Source organism: Protopterus annectens, chromosome 6.part1 (assembly GCF_019279795.1).
Source record: "Protopterus annectens isolate FY-2018-M chromosome 6.part1, PAN1.0, whole genome shotgun sequence".
NCBI classification, from domain to species: domain Eukaryota; kingdom Metazoa; phylum Chordata; order Ceratodontiformes; family Protopteridae; genus Protopterus; species Protopterus annectens.
Window position 1 is genome coordinate 110,011,770 of NC_056738.1, and position 19,230 is coordinate 110,030,999.

At 39.5% G+C, this 19,230-nt stretch overlaps 1 protein-coding gene across 2 annotated transcripts in view; it reads right to left on the minus strand.

The window, feature by feature from the left end:
* The window catches only part of LOC122805417 (neurabin-1-like), a 1,624,240-nt gene that overhangs the window by 801,933 nt on the left and 803,077 nt on the right, over positions 1–19,230 (minus strand). For both annotated transcript variants that reach the window (XM_044075548.1, XM_044075549.1), the window contains exon 11: positions 15,825–15,976. In XM_044075548.1, coding sequence (XP_043931483.1) covers positions 15,825–15,976 — 152 coding nt within the window. The remainder of the gene's footprint in view (positions 1–15,824; positions 15,977–19,230) is intronic.

The window sequence follows — 19,230 nt, forward strand, 5'->3', positions numbered from 1 at the left end:
CTGCAAAGGGGGTAGGAATGTGTACCCCCCTGCTTGTTTATGTACCACATAACTGTGGTGTTGTCCGTCTTTATCTGTAGTTGCTCTGGATGAAACAAGTCTTTGAAGGCTGTCAGAGTATTCTGAACAGCTAGCACCTCTTTCTGGCTGATATGCAGATGCATTTGATTTGGGCTCCATTTGCCTGAATGCATCTCCCTGCCAGATGGGCCCCCCAAGCATAGTCTGATGCGTCTGTAGTTAGGGTTTGGGTGGCAGGGGGTAGAGTGAATGACGGTCCCTAGTTTTGGTGGCATGTCTCTGCCCACCAAAGAAACTCCTGTTGTAGGCAGGGAACGAGAGGGATCATTGTTTCCAGGCTGTGACAATGTTGACTCCATAAACTTTTTAGGTACCATTGAAGTTTCCTCATATGCAGCCTCGCATATGAAATTAGTACAATGCAGGATGCCATGAACCCCAAAGCCTGCAGAATTTGTCTTGCAGATAACTGGGTTTTTGTTGCCATTTGTTTGAAGTATATTGTCAGTTGCCTTTGTTTGTCTGGCGTGAGGTAAGCCATCTGGGCAGTTGTATTCAAGCTTGCACCCAGGAATGTAATTATTTGAGAGGGTACCAGTTGTGATTTCTTTTCGTTTATGGTGTACCCTAGGCATACTTGAAGCCTTTTTACAAACGTCAGATGCTGAAGAAGAGTGTCCTTGTCCTCTGCTTGAATGAGACAATCATCCAGATAAGGATAAATGTGAATGCTTCTTTGTCTGCAGAATGCAATTACTGGTGCCAAGCACTTTGTAAAGACCCTGGGCGCAGTAGATAAGCCAAAGGGCAGTGCAGAGAATTGGTAATGCAAAAAACCTGCTTTGAAGCGGAGGTATCTTCTGCATGATTCCCTTATTGGGATATGCAGGTATGCCTCTTAAGTCTAGAGTTACTAAACAAGCATTGCTGCCTAGCATAGGCAGTAGCTGTTGTAAAGTCAGCATCTTGAATTTTGGAATGTCCAGGAACGTGTTCAGAATCGATAAGTCTAGTATTGGACACCATGAATTGTCTTTTCTGGGTACCCGGAAAAGTCTTGAATAAAAACCTTGTCCTTCTCCTTTTCTGGTACCGGTTGAATAGCCCCCATATCCATGAGGGACATGGCTTGTTTCTGGGACTCTGCCCACTGGTTTTGTGGCAGATCCGGCCCTCCGTTTGGAATTGGCAAAGTATGGAAATGAAATCTGCACCCTTGGGATACTATGTTTAATACCCACTTGTCCTGGGTAATTAACTGCCAATTTTGAACATGAAGTGCTAGTTTTCCCCCCAAGGAGGCTGCCAAAAGATAAGTGCTTGGTGATGGCAGGGGAAAGTCACTGAGACTGCTTACTGTAGGGTTGTGCTTTATTTCCTCCAGATTTGGAGGTGGAGGCACCCCATTGCTTTGACCTGTAAGAACCCTGTGATTGATGTCTGGAGCCTTTTGAGCGCCTGGATTTGCCCTGAGTGGCTCTGTTGGACACAGGAAAGGACCATTTTTTAGTAGGCCAGTGCCTACTGAACCTGGGTGGCTGCACTTGCAAGAAATCTTTTACAGTTTGCATAGATTTAGCTTTGTCTTCCATTTTCTTTAAAACCTCATCTGCCTTATTACCAAAAAGAGTATCATGCTGCAAAGGGGCATCCAACAATTTAGCTATAACATGATCAGGCAGATTTTGCTTCTTGAGCAAGGCATGCCTTCTAATCATAGATCCAGTAACAGCAGCCCTACAAGAGGCCTCCAAGGAATCAAAAACACATTGCAAAGTACGCTTTCCAACCTGTTCTGCTGAATGCAATAATTCTTGTAACTCTTTATTTTCCACACAATCAGAAATCAACATAATTTTCTGTTTCAGTAAGCCCATAATATGCTGTTGATATTTAAGCATATGAAACTGGCAGTTTAAAGCCCTGATTGCCAAGGTTGCAGACGTATAAACCTTCTTACCCCATCTATCCAGCACCTTGGAATCTCTATCAGAAGGGGTAGGATTTTTGGCTGTAGCGGCCTTTACACCTTTGGGACCCTGAGAAATAGTCCCAGGATCAGCAGCAGGATTTTTGAAAAGCAATTTGTGGGAGTCAGGAACCCTGTAATATCGGTCTGGCTTACTAGGAGCTGGAGGCAGGGAATCAGGAGCCATGCTTGATTCCGAGAACACAATCAACTATGTCTAATACAGGAGGTATTGCCAAAGGCCTTTGCTGGAGGAAGAAGGAAATCCCTAAAGCCTCTTTTTTGATTCAGAGAAGTCCTGACTCTCCCAGTGAAAATGTCCCTTAAAGTATGCAAAGTCTCTCCAAAAGAGTAATCCTCATGAGGAGATGCAGATGGGATGGATTCCTCTACATCAGAATCCTCACAGGGTGGAACAGAAAATTCCTGTTCAGAAGAGGAATCAGAAGAATTGGAAACCTGATCTGAAGATTTATAATCAGTGCCTTGCCTAGGCCTCTTGGGGGGGGGGTGGGGGTGGAGTTGGGAACCCCTGATCAAGGTAATTAAATCCTCAGACATTTTGAACATCTGTTTTTTAGGAATAGGGGCCTGAGCACGTGGCTCATGCTTCGTTGTTTTAGACATAGAAGTTGTTTTTGACCTTTATTTTGTTGCTGGCGTCGGTTTCATATAAAAATGTTGAGGCCCATCCAAGGGAGAGACATCTGCGGGTTCAATACTCTGAAAATCTTGCGGCATACCGGACTCCGAATGGGTCTCGGTAGAGGCTTGCAACTCAAAAGTAGCTGGTATCAGGGGCTGCAAAAGAGCCTCACTGAGTACCGGCGAACCAGTGACTGGCTTAGGAGAAGCGTCGTCGGTTTTGGACCTCAACGGTCTGTCTCTGTCTTTTTCTTTTATTTTTTATGAACTCTGGTAGCCGGATTGCTAACAGACGACATTTCAGGATAATTAAATCTTGTACCAAAATATTTAGAAGCAAAAATATACCAACGCTTAAATCTAGCACAAAACCGACAGCAAGGCACGTTATGATCAGGGCCTAGGCAAGGAATACAATACAAATGAAAATCCTTATGAGGTATTTGCTTCCCACAAGTAATGCAATTATTAACTTTTACTGACATCGTTAAGGAGCAAGAAAAAGTTTCCCCAACTGGGTATTTAGCTTTAGATTGAATACCCGCGGAGGTGGTGCTGCGGTATCGTTGTCGCCTCACAGTAAGACGCTGTCCGGTTCGATTCTCAGCTAGAGCGTCTTCTGTGTGGAGACATGCGTGAATGGGCGTACCTTCGTTAAAGGTTGTGCGTCAGGCCTGGTAAGCCAGTACGTAAAAATCAACTGCCAATCATTAGCGGACCGGAGTTCCGCTGTGGCAACCCCTAACCGGGGAAAGCCGAAAGACACAAACAATTGAAGACTTCAGTTCTTAAACTCAAATACGAAAATTTCAGGAGTCGGCCGACCGCCACTTGCGAACTGATTCTGCTTTGGGCACCGTGCGGCAAGAAAGACTGAATAAAATGGCGTCGGCTGCATGTTTTATACCCCTGACGACCTGACGTCATGGAAGAGGAGACAGCAACTGACGCAGGACCCAAGACTTTGTTATTCAGGCCGACTGAGGGCAACCTGCCAGCAGAAAACCCTAAATGTAATGACTGCAACAGTGAAATACGAAGGACATCAAACCTAGCCATGTGAAGTTGACAGTTTAGGGCCCTAACGGCTAGAGTTGAACAAGTACATTCTTCCCTAATCTAGCCATAAATTTGTTGTCCTTGTCAGTGGGAAATAGAGAGGTGGAGGGCAGCTGTCTGGATGATTTATCTGCTGACACTGCAATGACAGCAGGGTCTGCAGGGGGGGTTCTTGAACAGGAACTGTGCATCCTGAGGAACTTTATACCCTCTATCTGGACATTTAAAAGCTAGGGACTGAGAGTTAGGGGTCTGCGATGTAGCCAGAAAGACTGGAAGTAGAGGAAGGACTGCAGATGGAGAGGGCTGGTCCATCTGCAATAATTCAAAGTATCTCTTTTTTGTTTCAGAGACATCTGAGGCCTGCCACTTAAAATGTTCTCTCATCAGAGAAATGGTGTCCCCAAAGGAGAATTCCTCTCCTGGAGATTCAGGACCAAGAGTCCTCCCCCCCAGGGGTAATAAAGTCCTTGGGGGATTCTATCTGGGAACAATAGCCAAGTGATTCATCACAGGAAGAGAGTTCCTCTTATGAATCCTCTAAGGCCGGCACAGGTGTAGGGGTTGGTACAAGTATCTGGGACTGGAGGGCCTGGAAGGCCCTGAAAAAGTTTTTGGAAAAAAAACTTCCCATCCGGGAGCTGGTTCAGCTTCTCTATGTTCCCTACGCTTTAATGTTTGTTTCCTCTTCAGAGGAGTAGGAGGATGTCAAACTCGGGTAAAAACAACAGTTCACACTACAAAAAATGTTTTTAAGGTTCCCAAAGAACAACACGGACTAGAGGCAAAATAAAATAAATGAATAAATTTATAAAGTGCTTTTCGTCGGGTACATTGACCCGACTTCCTCAGACAACATAAAATAGTTTACACATTTAAATACATTCAAAAAGTCATATGACACCATAATTTACATATTAAATTGTATTAAAACAAATTCCCTATTTTAATTGTTAAATTGTTTAAGAAATTATTTAAGAAAGACAACCTCACTTCTCGTGTTTCTACATTCAAACACCATTTACTATAAAAACTACTAGTTTTAAATTTATTCAAGTTACCTTAAAAATGTGTGTATGTATGTCTATATACATCATAAATACTTATTTTTCACTTTAAAACCTTGTTTATATTACTACCTTTAATTTTATATACATTAAAAACACTTATTCACTATGATGCATACTTCTTAAACATAAAAATAGGATACTTTTATCTATTCAGATTCCTAAGTTTTAAATAGGGTAAAATGGTGCAGGTCTCATTAAGTCCTGGTGGATGGTGAGCATCTAATCTAAGTTGCCACAACAACTCTAATTGTTCAAATAAATATTAGAGCCTTCTCTTAATCCTTGGGTAATTTGATCTATGACTCTAAATCTAAATCTATGAGCTGGTTGTTGTTCAATGTGCTTCACTAAAGCATTTTCTGTCTTATTCTTCCTGATACTATAGAGATGTTCATATATTCTTTCCTTTAACTTTCTATCAGTTTTTCCTATATAAAATGCTGGACAGAAATCACATTGAGCTAAATAAACCACCATTTTTGTGTTACATGTAAATCTTTTCTTAATATAATACGTCCTATTCCTTGTAGTGAATTTCTGCCCTGTTGCAATGAAGCCACAAAAGTTACATGACTCACATTTTAACATTCCAGGTATTCTGGTAAAGTTTGTGTCTACTTCTAACAAGTTCTTCAAGTTTCGGCTCCTTCAAAATACAAAATTTGGCCTAGTCCCCATTTTGTTAGCTATATGTTTATCATTAACTAACAAATTCCAATTCTTTAAAATTCTTTTAGGTCTAGTGCTTCTGGACTAAACATAAAAATAAAACTTGCAGTATAGTCCTTTTTTATACATTCTCTCGTAGTAGAACCACTAATTATTTGGACTTCTGTAGCATTGTTACTATTCTCCTGTATTAAATCCGTTTCTTGTACATCTTTTAACTTTAATATTGGTTTATATATTCCTAAAGATCTTTTTTCTGTTACTTCTAAAATAAGATCTAATAAAAACGATTCTGGATATCCTCTCTGCATAAACATCTTTTTAAGATGTTCACATTCCTTTATAAAATCACCCTCACCAGTAGTCATCTTAGCTGCCCGAACCAGTTGACCTTTAACAACTGACTTTTTTTGATAGTGAGGGTGTGAACTTGTAAAATGTAGAAATGTGTTAGAATATGTTTCTTTACAAAAGATGGATGCTGTGTAACAGTTTATATCTTTTTTAGAAGTACATCTAGATATGATATAGTGGTACTATTGTAATTACTTGTAAATTTCAAAAAGTTACTACTGTTATTAAAAAATTCCAATAGGTTCTTGGCTCTCATTTCATCTCCTTTCAGGACAATAAATATATCGTCCAAGAATCGTGTGGAGTAATGGATATAATCCATTATGTTAACATTTGTAAAAATAGTTTGGTGTTCCCAGTGGGCCATTACTAAATTGGCAAAACTGGCTCCCACTGGTGAACCTGAACCCATCACTACTCCTATTTTTTGTAAAATTATTTCATTATTAAATGAAATATTATTTTCCAGTATAATAGTAAGGAGTTTCTCTACCACTCTAATATCTACTATTGGGGCTTCGTATTTCCACATCATAGCTAAAGTTGCTTGAATTCCTTCTTCGTGGGGTACTGAACTATAAAGATCACAGACATTAAATGTTAACAAAGTGTATTCACTATGAAATGGCAGTTGATCTAAATCAGCTAGAAATGACCAAGAGTCACGGTTTATCTGTTTCTCTTGTTTTACATATTTTTTCAATATGTTATCAACTACTTTAGCGCTAGCGTAAGTGATAAAGTGCCTAGCATCTACGAGTGCTCTCATTGGTGGTTCGGCTAAATTTTTATGAATTTTAGGTGCTCCAAAAATCTGTGGGATTCTTGGAAAAGGCACTGTCAAATAATGAAAAGTTTTTAAATCAATAATGCCCTCTATAAACATGTCATTTAAATAGATATTAATATTGCGATATGCTGTGTGTAGCTCATTGGTAGTCACTTTTAAATATGTTTCAGTGTTTAGTACCCTTTTCATTTTATCTATATAATCAATTTTATTCATAATAACTAAACCACTACCCTTATCTGGTTTAATTAGTCTAACAGGTTCCTTTCTTAAATCATGTAATAACATATGTTCATTCCTGGTAACATTACTATTATTACAATTTCTATGATTAAACACATTCCTTATGTCTAGTTCACATACTTTATCGAACACATGCAAAGTTGGGTGCAATGGTGGATTAAAAGTGCTAGAGATATACAAAGCACTACTTATTCCACTGTTGTTACTACCACAAACAATGACTGAATTTAATTTTCTCACAAAGCATTTAAAATCCAATAATACTTTTGCTACATCTAAATATGGTGCTGGTACAAATGTAAGTCCCTTCGAAAATAATTCTACTAGTTCTTGATTAATCAGTACTAGTGGAATAATTATAAATTTTAAAGTCACCTGCTTGATTGTAAATGATGGTACATGGTTCTTTGTTCTGGTCAACGCCTGCTTCATTTACCTCTTCTGCTGCTTCTGCTTCGCTTACCCCCATGTATTGTACGGGTTCTGCTTGTTGCCTGACTCTGGGTTCTGGCTTTTGTCTCTCACTGAGTGAAAATTCTGACGATTACTTCATGTAACAGAAGCGTATGTGTTAACTCTTTAATTATTGTTAACAGAGTTATTTCTATTATCCATGTATCTTCCTGTATTCCCTTCCAAGTTATTCATACTTGTAGATGGTATTGGGGAAGTTGGTTCCTCGTTCTGAATGCTACTTACATTATTTGAAGTCAGTAGACTAATGTGTGACTGATTCGAAGGTTTCCATGTTTGTGAAGGGGCGGGTTTGGATAAGCAGTGCCACTAGTGTAATCTATACGTTCACGTTTAATTTTCTTTATTTTGGTGTTTTTCAACTTCTCTATTTGTTGCTCTATGCTAATAAAAATTCTGTTATGGTCGTAATAATAACATGGATAATCTAGATGGTTTTTGATTTCCAAGTTCAGTTGTTCAATTTCTTTAGCTGAAATATCCAGATTTAATTTATAATGTTTTTTCATTAGTTCAATTCCCTGTCGGCTGAATAACTGAATGAGTTCCATATGGAAAACAGACCCAGTCTCTAAACCAGTTGGGAACTGCCATGATCTTAAACCTTTTGGAACTATATTGGAGTTACAGCATTCATTAAAATAAATAATCTCCAATTGTAATTTCTTATATTTTAACAACTTATGGCTGAGTAACTTCAAGTTGTCGACTACCATATGTTCATTTCCTCCAGCCGGTGACACTGTTGGCAGTTCTGTATTTGGCTTAAATAAAGCTGGTAAGTCTTTTAGCCAAACAGAAATCTCTGGTGTCCCAATAAGCCCCGAGGGAAGACTGGTATTAGAGACAGTTGCCGAGTTTATGTTGCTCGTTCCATACCCCTCTGTATTCAACAGTATGGTAGAATGGTTTAGGTTACTAGTCTGGTTGTTACTAGCGGTTGTGTTTAATCTGCTAGACATTATAGAATCATTTCTTAAAGTCAGGGTGGAACCATCTCGTTCCTGACTAAGACCGACAGCCTGTGCTTGAGTTAAAGTTTCCACTCATGCTGCGAGGTAGTCTAAATGTTTGGTCATAAGTCCTAGAAACAGGGTAAGATTTCCTGCTTCAGACGGAGTTGACTGTATTAAAGTACCCGCTAGATTCTCTGGTTCTTCGGTTGCCATCACAGAAAACAAACTCAGGTAAAAACAACAGTTCACACTACGAAAAAAGCTTTTAAGGTTCCCAAAGAACAACACGGACTAGAGGCAAAATAAAATAAATTAATACATTTCTAAAGCGCTTTTTGTCAGGTACACTGACCCGACTTCCTCAGAGGAGTAGGAGTAGGAGGATGTGTTGACTTAGAAGCCAATGCCTGGGAGGATGGAAAGGCTACAGTAGGCCCTGCTACAGTAGGCCCTGCTGAAGTCCCGAGCCATGGTTCCCCTTTGCCATCAGGTGCGGATGGTTGATCAACCTCAGCAGATGTACTCTGCATTTCTGCCAAACTGGCTTATACTGCTGTTCCCGGTTCTAGCTGTGAAGTGGGCATCTGATGAGACCCTGGGTTAACATCTTTCTTGAGAGTCTCACCAGATTCCTGAGGTGCAGCATGGGTGTCAGGCCTAACTTTCTTGGCGGCTCGTCGCAGGTACCTACCTCACCTTCCATGCCTAATGCTAGATGCTGGAGCCTCTGATTTTTCTAGATAAACCTTTAAGGCAGCCAAACGGCTGTGAAGTATTTTAGGTACAAAGGATTTGCAAATATTGCAAGATGTATGGTCGTGGCCTTCACCTAAACAGAATAAGCACTTATCATGCAGGTCCTTGTGTAGAATTTGTCTTCCACAAGCACACTTCCCTTTCCTAGCTGACATGTAAGTTTGAAAAGCAATAATATGGAAAGAAAAAACCCATAGGGGTACTTACCTTTATCGGACAGTCGAAGCAACAAACTGATTCCTGGAGCTGGCGATCGGAGGTCTGTAGGTAACTGCGGCAGAAAAGTTCTGAAGGGGGAACAATGCAGACATCATTTTTATAGCCATCAGTTTATGGCTCTGGCAAGCAATGCAGTAAGTATCCCTGCTCCTAAGACTTTGGTATATTGGCCGGATGTTCGGTGCTGCAGGCAGCAAACTCCCCACAGTTATGAATACTACAACATGAGAATAGAAGAACATCTGGAGTTACTCTGGCTTCTGGTCTGATGCTATTGTTTCTTCATCTATCCCACAGTAATCACCCTACTACATGTTTCAGCCCTTCATCTCCATCACCCCTAAATTCCTCAACTGCTGTCATCACTGCCTAGTAGTATTGCTTACACCACTGTTTTGTTTTACTTTTCAACTTCACTGGCAAACTTCTGTCACACTCTATGACTGACACACTGTGCCAAGTGGTTGCAGCCTCTTTTACTCTAATTTTGACCTCCTCAATCAGATCTCCTTTCTCCTCAACCACCCCTTCCAGATACTTGAAGCTGTTAAACTGTTCCACTATTTTCCTTTCCACATTAAATTTCAGATTCTTCTAATTCCCTCCATAGGCCGATGACAAATGTCCTGAATATACGCTGCTTCACTCCATGTGCCTTTAATTTTGCATTCCATCCCCTTATAACTTGCTGAAGTTCTTATGCAGAGTCTGCTTGCAATGCCACGTTGTCTGCATAATTCAGCTTTATTGATCTGTTAACTCCAACCTACTTGCTAATGTACTCCACCACTAATATAAATAGCAGTGGGCTCAGAGCTAAAACCTGACACATACCCACTCCTACTGGGAACCCCTCTGTGAGATCAAGTACTTTTTGATCTTCTACCACGGGTTCCTTGTACATAGCCTGCTTTAATTTTACACGTTTCAGGGACTACGAACCATCACAGGCCTGATAAAATCAGCTTTTCTGGGACCTTGTCAAATGCTTTCTCCAAGTCTATTAATTAGACTCTTTCCTCATCTCTAGCTTCTTTTCCATTGTCAGTCTCACTGTAAACACTGGGTCAGTTGTGCTGCATTATGATCTGAATCAGAAGTGTTCATCTCCCATCTTACTTTCTACTACTGTAGTACCCTCTCCAACACCTTCATGCAGAGTGACAGATGTTTCATACATCTATACTGCCCACAGTTGTGAATGCCCCCTTTATTATTGTACACTGGTAATATCAGCCTCCAATTATCTGGTATATGCTTTTCTTACTATATTGCTATCAGTACCCTCAGGAGCAATTTACCCCTCAAGTCACCTCAAATCCTGGTCACATCTGCCATGTCCTCATCTGAACCTAGTGCTTTCACTGACTTAATTTTCCTTAGTAATGTTCCTACCTCTTTTAGGGTGAGTTGTGCTTTGTCTTTCATTGTAGGCTATGCAAGGGGTAAGTATAGCTTCTGTTTTTTTTCCCTTCTTTCAGAAGATAATAGAAGTACTTCTTCCATCTGCTTTGATGTCCTGTGGACTGGTGACCAGGTTGTTGTTGGCATCCCTTATGCAGGGTGTCAGATGGCTATCTTCTTTACCTTTATATATTTGACTTGCAACCTGATGAATACTTTCTTTGTGCCTCCTGCCAAGTCATTTTCCAGAAGTTTGTAGAATGCTTCTGATGCATTATTCTTGGATACTGCAACTGCTCTTTGTTAGTCAACCAGTATACTTTCTTAGTCTGGTCCATTTTTTCTATATCCCACTCTTTCTGCACTCCTCCTTTCTTTTGATAACTTAATGGACTTCTGCATTTCACCACCTGCTTTCCTTATGTACCTTATTTTCCTTACCTGGCTTGGTCTCATATCTGTTCTATACTCTTTGCACATGCTGATTCAGAAGAGATGCCGTTATGTAATAAGTTGAGCAAAGCAGAAGGCCTCCACATTGACAGAAAACACATGGCGGTCAAAGGGGAGATAATTATCCACAAAGGTGGAGAGGTCTATAATGAAAGTGTCTCTTTTAACGGAGGTGTGTCATTTGTAAGATATGAGTGCAAAAGTACCTGGTTCCCAAACTGTATGATGCTACATTTTAATCGTTGAACGTCAGACAGTGATCTTGACACCAAGAGTTTGTGTAAGCTAGGCCCTCTTGCAAGATCTGAAAGTCTTCAACTGAGATCATGACAGCTCTTAAGTTTGCAGTTATCTGTAAACTTTATCAGCCAGAGGTCTTTAATGTCAAATCTGACATCAGAGAAGCAGAAGCCAAGCAGAAATAGTTCCCAAAAAGAGCCCTGGGGTACATTACCAATGATAGTGTGCCATGTCTATCAATGAGCTGGCTGGACCGATGGCTGATCTAGAAAGTGCCATATGCTGTGTAATGATAATGGACTGGGGGCCCTTGGTCTAACTTAAGAGGGTGGGGCAGCTGTATTTTGTAGAATGGGACAGTGAAGCAGTATAATTAATGCACAAAAAACAGTGCAACAGAGGGTAATATAATATACCACAACATAACAGCAATATGGAACATAAAGAGAAAGTGAGAACAGTAACAGAACAGTGCAAAACGTTGCAACTTCTGGACAATATATAACATTGCAGTGTACTAGGATACTGTACAATGCAGTATTGCTCGATGTGGCTCACTAGCACATTAAAATGTAATACAGTATTATAGAGATCAAATGTAGGCATGGAGGATACAGCACGATAAACCAATACCGCCACAGGCAAGAATACTCCAAAACTGACAAATGTCATACAAATGAGTAGCACACACTGATGTCACAGTGCAGCAATCCAACGGTACAAGTACCCACAATGAATTCTCATGGTTCTTAATCTAACAGGAAACTCATCTCAAGATTCTGTGAGGTGGATACCACAATAGGGAACATATTACAAGAGATTTTGGGTACTAAAAACAGAGCAATCAGGGCAACTACAGCAAAGCTAAATTTAACAATACTAGCAGGCAGGTGTTGCAAACTCTGTAATGTTAACAATAATGTTTAGAAAAACAAATGGCCCAACCCATATAAGCCATTCCTATTTGTTTTACATATTTCTTCCCTCAGCAGCATTTACACTTTGTGCTATAAGTGATGGAAAGTACTTATAAACCAAAGTACAGTCAGTAGCAGTGTTAGTATACTTATTTTAGCTGAACAAAACAATGTGGCAGAATGAGAACATTGATATAACAATCTTTTGCTTTTTGACAGAGAGAAAGCCTAGATGAGTCTTTTTAGTCGCATATAATCCAAGCTCTTAGAGGCCTAACACATCACTGAGAAGGTCTTCTACAATCTGCATAACTCTTTTGCACCATTACTATGTAATCCTTAATCCAAATCTTATAGTACTTTATTTTTATTTCTAGATCATACACATGCTGCAGATCAACAATAATTCTGTGGAACTTAGTAAGTTTTGGATTTACGTTATCATTATCAGCTTCTAGCCAGGAGAAAAGCAGTATATCCTTAGTTGAATTTGAGCCATTCAATACTCTATGAGACTGAAATTCAAGCACCTACAGAAGCTTCCAACATAGTTATGGGGCTCAGCTATTCATTTGTTGTAAAATTAAGATGTCAGTAATTACCACTAACTGCATTCACAAACTTTTCTTAAGATGTAAAGATGTGCTGATTTAAATAATGTGCTCAGCAATTTGTCAGTTCTGGTGAGTTGCAGAACTTCAGTATCTCTTTCCACGCATAAATCCACTGAAAATTGTCTAGAACACACATTATCCTTGTCATTCACAATGAGTTTCTACTTTGTGTCTCTTCATTGGAGGTGTGTGTGTGTGTGTGTGTGTGTATATATATATATATATATATATATATATATATATATATATATATATATATATATATTTATGTAAATGTGTATACACACACACACACACATGGGTGTGTATATATATATATATATATATATATATATATATATATATATATATATATATATATATATATATACACACACACACACACACACACACACTGTTAGACAGAGGTCAACAGTAAGTTAACTAATCTCAAGCTAACATACCCCTCTACACACACACACACACACACACACACACACACACACACACACACACACACACACACACACACACACACACACACCTTAGCTACCTCATTACTAACACATCTCCACCATATTCCAATGTACTGATGACAAAACTGGGTTGTGTTGCACAGTTTGGCTTATAGAGACCCTGGTGGTTGATAGCTTAGTACAAAACTATGAACCTATATATGGGTGTAGGGCACTGTACTGAATGTACAGCATCCCAACACCCTACAGATCGACGTCTTAATGTTGAATGCACCAATATCAACACGTTCTGCAGATGCTCCTGGGATTACCCTGGACTGGACTAAACCAAAACCCCCACACCTCCTGCTAATTTTACATACTAACTCAGAGATTGCACAAATCCCTTTGGAAAAGAAATATTCATTAAACTTGATGATAGTCAATCTCGCACTTCTGTCATCCCTGTCTGTATCAACCATATGGTGTTGTCCTACTGTATGTCAGGACAATGCAAGTTTGATACCCTGTCCTAAGCTTATATACATACATATATATATATATATATATATATATATATATATATATATATATATATATACACATACACACACACATATAAAGACGTATACATATGCATGCACACACACACACACACACACACACACACACATATATATATATATATATATATATATATATATATATATATATATATAAATGAATGCTGCTCAGTACAGACAAAAACAAACTGTTCTGTTCCTCAGCAACCACACTCTCAAAAAATAATCAAGATTCAAGTTGCATTTTTTTCTTATTAACGTCCTGTAATCAAATACACATATTCTTTAGCTATTCACCTCCTCCACATAGCCTGAGCTCACATAAAAGCAATGCCAAACAACTCATAACTTCAACTTTGCCTGGGTCTCCTGTATTGTTTGTGTGTGTGTATATGTGTGTGTGTGTGTTGATATATAGCTACACACATACACATTATATACATATTACATCTAGGTATGTGTTACCAAACTGAAAAACAACAAAATTAAACCTACAGTTATAACATGCACAAAAGCTCCAAACACACAATAGAAAAAATACATTAAACATTTTTTGTAATGGGTAATGCCCCCTGCACCCCTTCAAACACCCCATGCTAATTACACATTCCAACTCTGAGATTATATTATAGTGGGGGAAAGGGCAAATTCCCTGCTCCACAGTGATTTGCAATCTCGCACATAAAATGTGCTGTACTGGCTTTTCTTCTGCTTGACCAGCTAAATGACAGACATATTATCTATTTATACATGCACACACAACAACACACATGTATTTGATGCTCGACATAGAAGCAAACTGCTGTTCATCAGTAGGCACCTGCAAGCTTACATGTAATAAGATCCAAATTACTATCTCTGTTTCTTGTTAATGTCTTGCAATCAAATGCATATAGTCATTGACTATTATCTCTCTCCATATAGATCGCATAACAGCAATGCTGAACAGATGGCAGATGACTTTCCTCATTGCCAGTTATTTTCTTGCACAAAATTTAAGTGACAGTTAACTGCTTTGAAAGATGAGTTTAGAACAAAATCTCAAGTGTACAAGAAGCAATATACATAGTTGTGCATACAGAAGTACGTGTGTGTGTACATTTATATTAATATATATATTCATGATATAACACATCTATTTGGCTATTTGACTGTCAATATCAAAATGGCTGTGACCTACAGTAAACAAACTATATTGGTAAGCATTTTATCTCTGAGTATTTTTGGGGCTAACCAGTAAGTCACTATATTTTCAGATATCAAAGGACAACAAGCAAATTATCATAATGTATTCCAGCCAGAGTAGGGTTAGGGTAGTGACAGATCTGTGCTAAGCCAAAGCATGATGAAAAACACAATCAGCATCTGCACTGTTATTTTTAAAAGGAATACAGGTAGATATAATCTGTAAAGTCTGCTTCAATGATCTAAATAAGTCAATGAGCTTGCTTTCTGAACAGCTGACAGTTTCAAGCAGAAGGCATTAAGGAATATGCACTAGAGGGATATGACATTACAAAGAACATAGCCACTTCCCTATGCATCCTGATCTTGAGAATTCACAATGCACTGTGGAGAGAAATACTGATGTTTTTGTGAGGCTCCACTGCATACGCCCTTCTGTATCAGTAGTATACAGAACAAAAAATGTGTTAAGAAACCAACTATTAATAAAGTGGTGTCTGCACATTCAGTGGTGGCATATGAAAAATAAGGATTAATACCATAGTCTGTCACAGCTAGAACACAATGGGAAAGAAACACTGTGCATAAGAATATGCCCTTAAAATCTGTTTCACCCATTTTAGTTTTGAATGGCTAGGTATACTGCCAAGAAGCTTTTCTACTGTCTCTGTATTTCAATGTTATTGCAAATGGCCTCTTTTCACCTCTAACATTACATACTTATCAATAAACAAGACATCACTAGCAAACTATAAAGCATAACATTTGAGAATTTATTCACACAATTACCTTCATTTCTTGTTCAAGTTCATCCACTTGAAGGAACTCTCGTAGTCTAAGCCAAGATGGTGGTTGGCGCTTCACTTTCTGAGCCAGCTGAGCTTTTGACTTGCATGCGCTGATGTCTAATCTTGCAGTTTCCGGTACAGCTACATCAAAATCTGAAAAAGGATACAAAAATGAATAAATAAGGACAGGCAACTCACCAAGGAAGCAGCAATAAAATTAGTAAGCTGGCTAAAAAAAAATAAAGCGTCTCGTTATTGAAATGTCAACAGTAGAAAAACTGAGCACCGTCAAGTCAGGAAAAGAAAAAAAAAAAGACTGAAAATACAGGAAAACAGCAAATTTTGAAAAATATTCTTCTCCTTTAAATTTCTTTTTGCAGGGGGACAATCCCCCCTGCACCCTCCGAACTTTTATATATCAACTCTGAGATAGCCATACCTTGGAGAAAAGAGAATATTCCGAGAAATGGCATCTTGGACTTAGTGGATCCACCTCGGCTATTTTGCTAGCTCGAGGTCTTCAACAAGGCTTGTGGGCCTCTTTTAGCCATAATGCAACCCCCTAGCTTCCTCAGATCTTGTTTGCCGCTAGCAGTGACAGAGCAAGAATTCTACATATATATAAATATGTACCCCTCAAAAAATATACAAGAAGAGGAATTCTGAGGATAATATGGCCCTATAATATTCTATTGCACTACTTGGTCTCCCAGGATTATCGGTAGGGGGCTATGGTGGGAGGGCTGTAAGAATAAAAGGTGAGATGGACAATACACATGGAACATTACAGTAAGTACATAACTTCTTTATGTGATGTTGTCAGTCATGCCTTTATTCTCACTGATGGGACTGCGTCCCAAGCAACCTGACTCTTGGGTAGCTCATGGGAGAATATTCCTCAGAACCACAGAACCGAAACAGGCCCTCCTTCTAGAGGCCAAATCCACTTTGTAATGAATAATAAAGGTATGAGGTTTTGCCCAAGATGCTGCATCACAGATGTTATCCAATGGTAATCTAGCCTGAAAGGCCAAAGATGCAGCTACAGACCTTGTGGAACGAGCTTTAACAGTATCTGGAAGTGGTCTGTTCCTTAAATTATAAATGTAAGATATACATAGTGAAAGCCATTTAGATAAGGTGACTTTTGTAACTAGTTGGCCTTTTTAACATCAGAATAAGAAATGAAGAGCTGATCTGATTTTGTAATTTCTGAAGTTCTATGCAAGTAGAAACGTAACTGTCTATGAACATCTATGAGGTGCAGTGAATATTCTTCCTTTATTTTGGAAATTAGGGAAGAAAACTGGTACTCTACAGATTGGTTGAGGTTACTCTGACACAACATTCGGTAGAAAAAAAGAGGCTAGTGTGTAAAGAGAGACTGTCCTTATGAAAAATTAGGTATGGGAGGCTTAGCTGACAAAGCTTGTAATTCAGAAACTCTTCTGGCTGAAGTAATAGTCACTAATAAGAGTGTTTTCCAGGAGAGGTATTTCAAGTTGCACATCGTGGAAGGCTCAGTGGGGGATAGATGATGTTAGACAAAATGAAGCTGAGATCCTGGGGGGGTTGGATTTTTACATGGAGGTCTTATCATAGCAGTTCCTTTCAAAAAAAGCATTACAGAGTCGGTGCAACATGATTCCAGAAACATTCTCTCCTAGAAGATAGAAATTACTTCCAACTGGACTCTTAATAGTAGCTGCAGCAGCTCCTTCATTGAAAAAATTTGCAAAGATTCTAGAATATAATGTAAGGGTGCAGAAAAGGGATCTATCCGACTATTGTTGGCCCATGTAACAAATCTTTGCCATTTACTCCTGTACAGTTTTTGTGTGGACATTTTATGGGAAGATAACAAAGATGCGTTTGACTGAAGAGGGAAGGAGAGGGAACCTGGCAATCAGGGGAACTGGAGCAGCCAAGCTGCTAGTTTGCCTGTTCAGGTTGGGGTGAACCAACTCTGACGGGTAAGTCAGACGGTCTGGAGTAGGGTACAAAATCCATGGTTCATCCCGAAGATGAGGCTGAAGAAAGGGGGAACCAGATCTGATGAGGCCAATAGGGGGCAATCAGGATTATTGTCTCCAACAAACTTGCTTTCTGCAAAAACTTGGGAATTAGGTGAATAGGATGAAAGGCATAAAGAAGTCCTGGAGGCCAATTGTGAACAAGTGCATCCCCCTTGGTGACTCCTCCATGGGAGGGATGAGGGCAAAATAGTTGTTGCACTTGGTAACGCACTTGGAAACGCAATTTTTTTTTTTTTTTTCCCACAAGTGTTTCTAACTGCTACTAATAATATGATGTCTTATAATTCAACTACATTTCATTGTAATTCAGAAACAAGATGTGTTTAAATTGTTTTTAACACTATTTCTCTCTAAACTCTCTCTCCTGTTCTATAGCTTTCTGCCCTGACTTACCCCTGTGATCTAAGCCCGTGAGGACACCTCAAACCTACCTAAAATATTCAGCTCTCTAAATTGCTCAAGCAAACAAACAACCAAAGCAGGCTTCCTAGCTGCCTCATCCCCTTTGTTTTCTGGACTTTTAATCAGGAAGAAACTAAGGAAGTATGTGTAACTACTGCTGAACCCTTACTGATCTACTGTTTAACCTTGATAATTGTTTTTAGTACACTCGCCTGCCAGGATAGCCAGCAGCCTTAGAATTCCTATTCTAACTTCTATGTTCGTCCCCCCTGACCTACACTAGCTGCCCTCTTCTTGAGTCCAAGTATTCAATGAGGATATCCTAAGTGGAGTAAGACGTATCTTTGTTCCAGCCACTTGGTGACACCCTCCCTCATATAGACTTCACTGCAAATAGTGCAGGTTTTTCTCTCTAAACCCTAACCTTCCTCCATCTCACTGTATCTCCTAAACTCTTCTAGCCCACTCTAGCTGTAACATTTATTTTCCTACTCATTCTCTCTAGTTTCTCATACTTTACTCTCTCCCTACACACCCAGGTCTTTCTCCCTTCTAACTTACCCCTCTGAAAACCTCCTTTCACTGATTGACTCCGTACCTCTCTGGAACTCTTTGGTTCTTCCTCTTCCTCTGTACCTCTACTCTTTGCCCACTAGGTGTCACTCTGTCCACATCTAGACTTACAGTACTGGTTTATTCCCTTCCATATTTCTTCCTATTTTCACCTCTCTCACTCCTATCCCTTTCCATCTTTGTAGGGCTCTGTGACCCACTCCTCCTTACGCTACCTATCTCAAACCTTCTATCTGCTAGCTTTTTATGTTACTTTTTCCTTCCTCTCTGGACTCTGTGTGTCCCGCTCCGTTCGCCCTGCGGGCTCACTCCGCTCCCCTCCCTACCCCCAATTCCCACCCACCCACCCCCAGGGGTCCTAACCTTATACTTCCCTAGTCACACCCCCTCACTCTT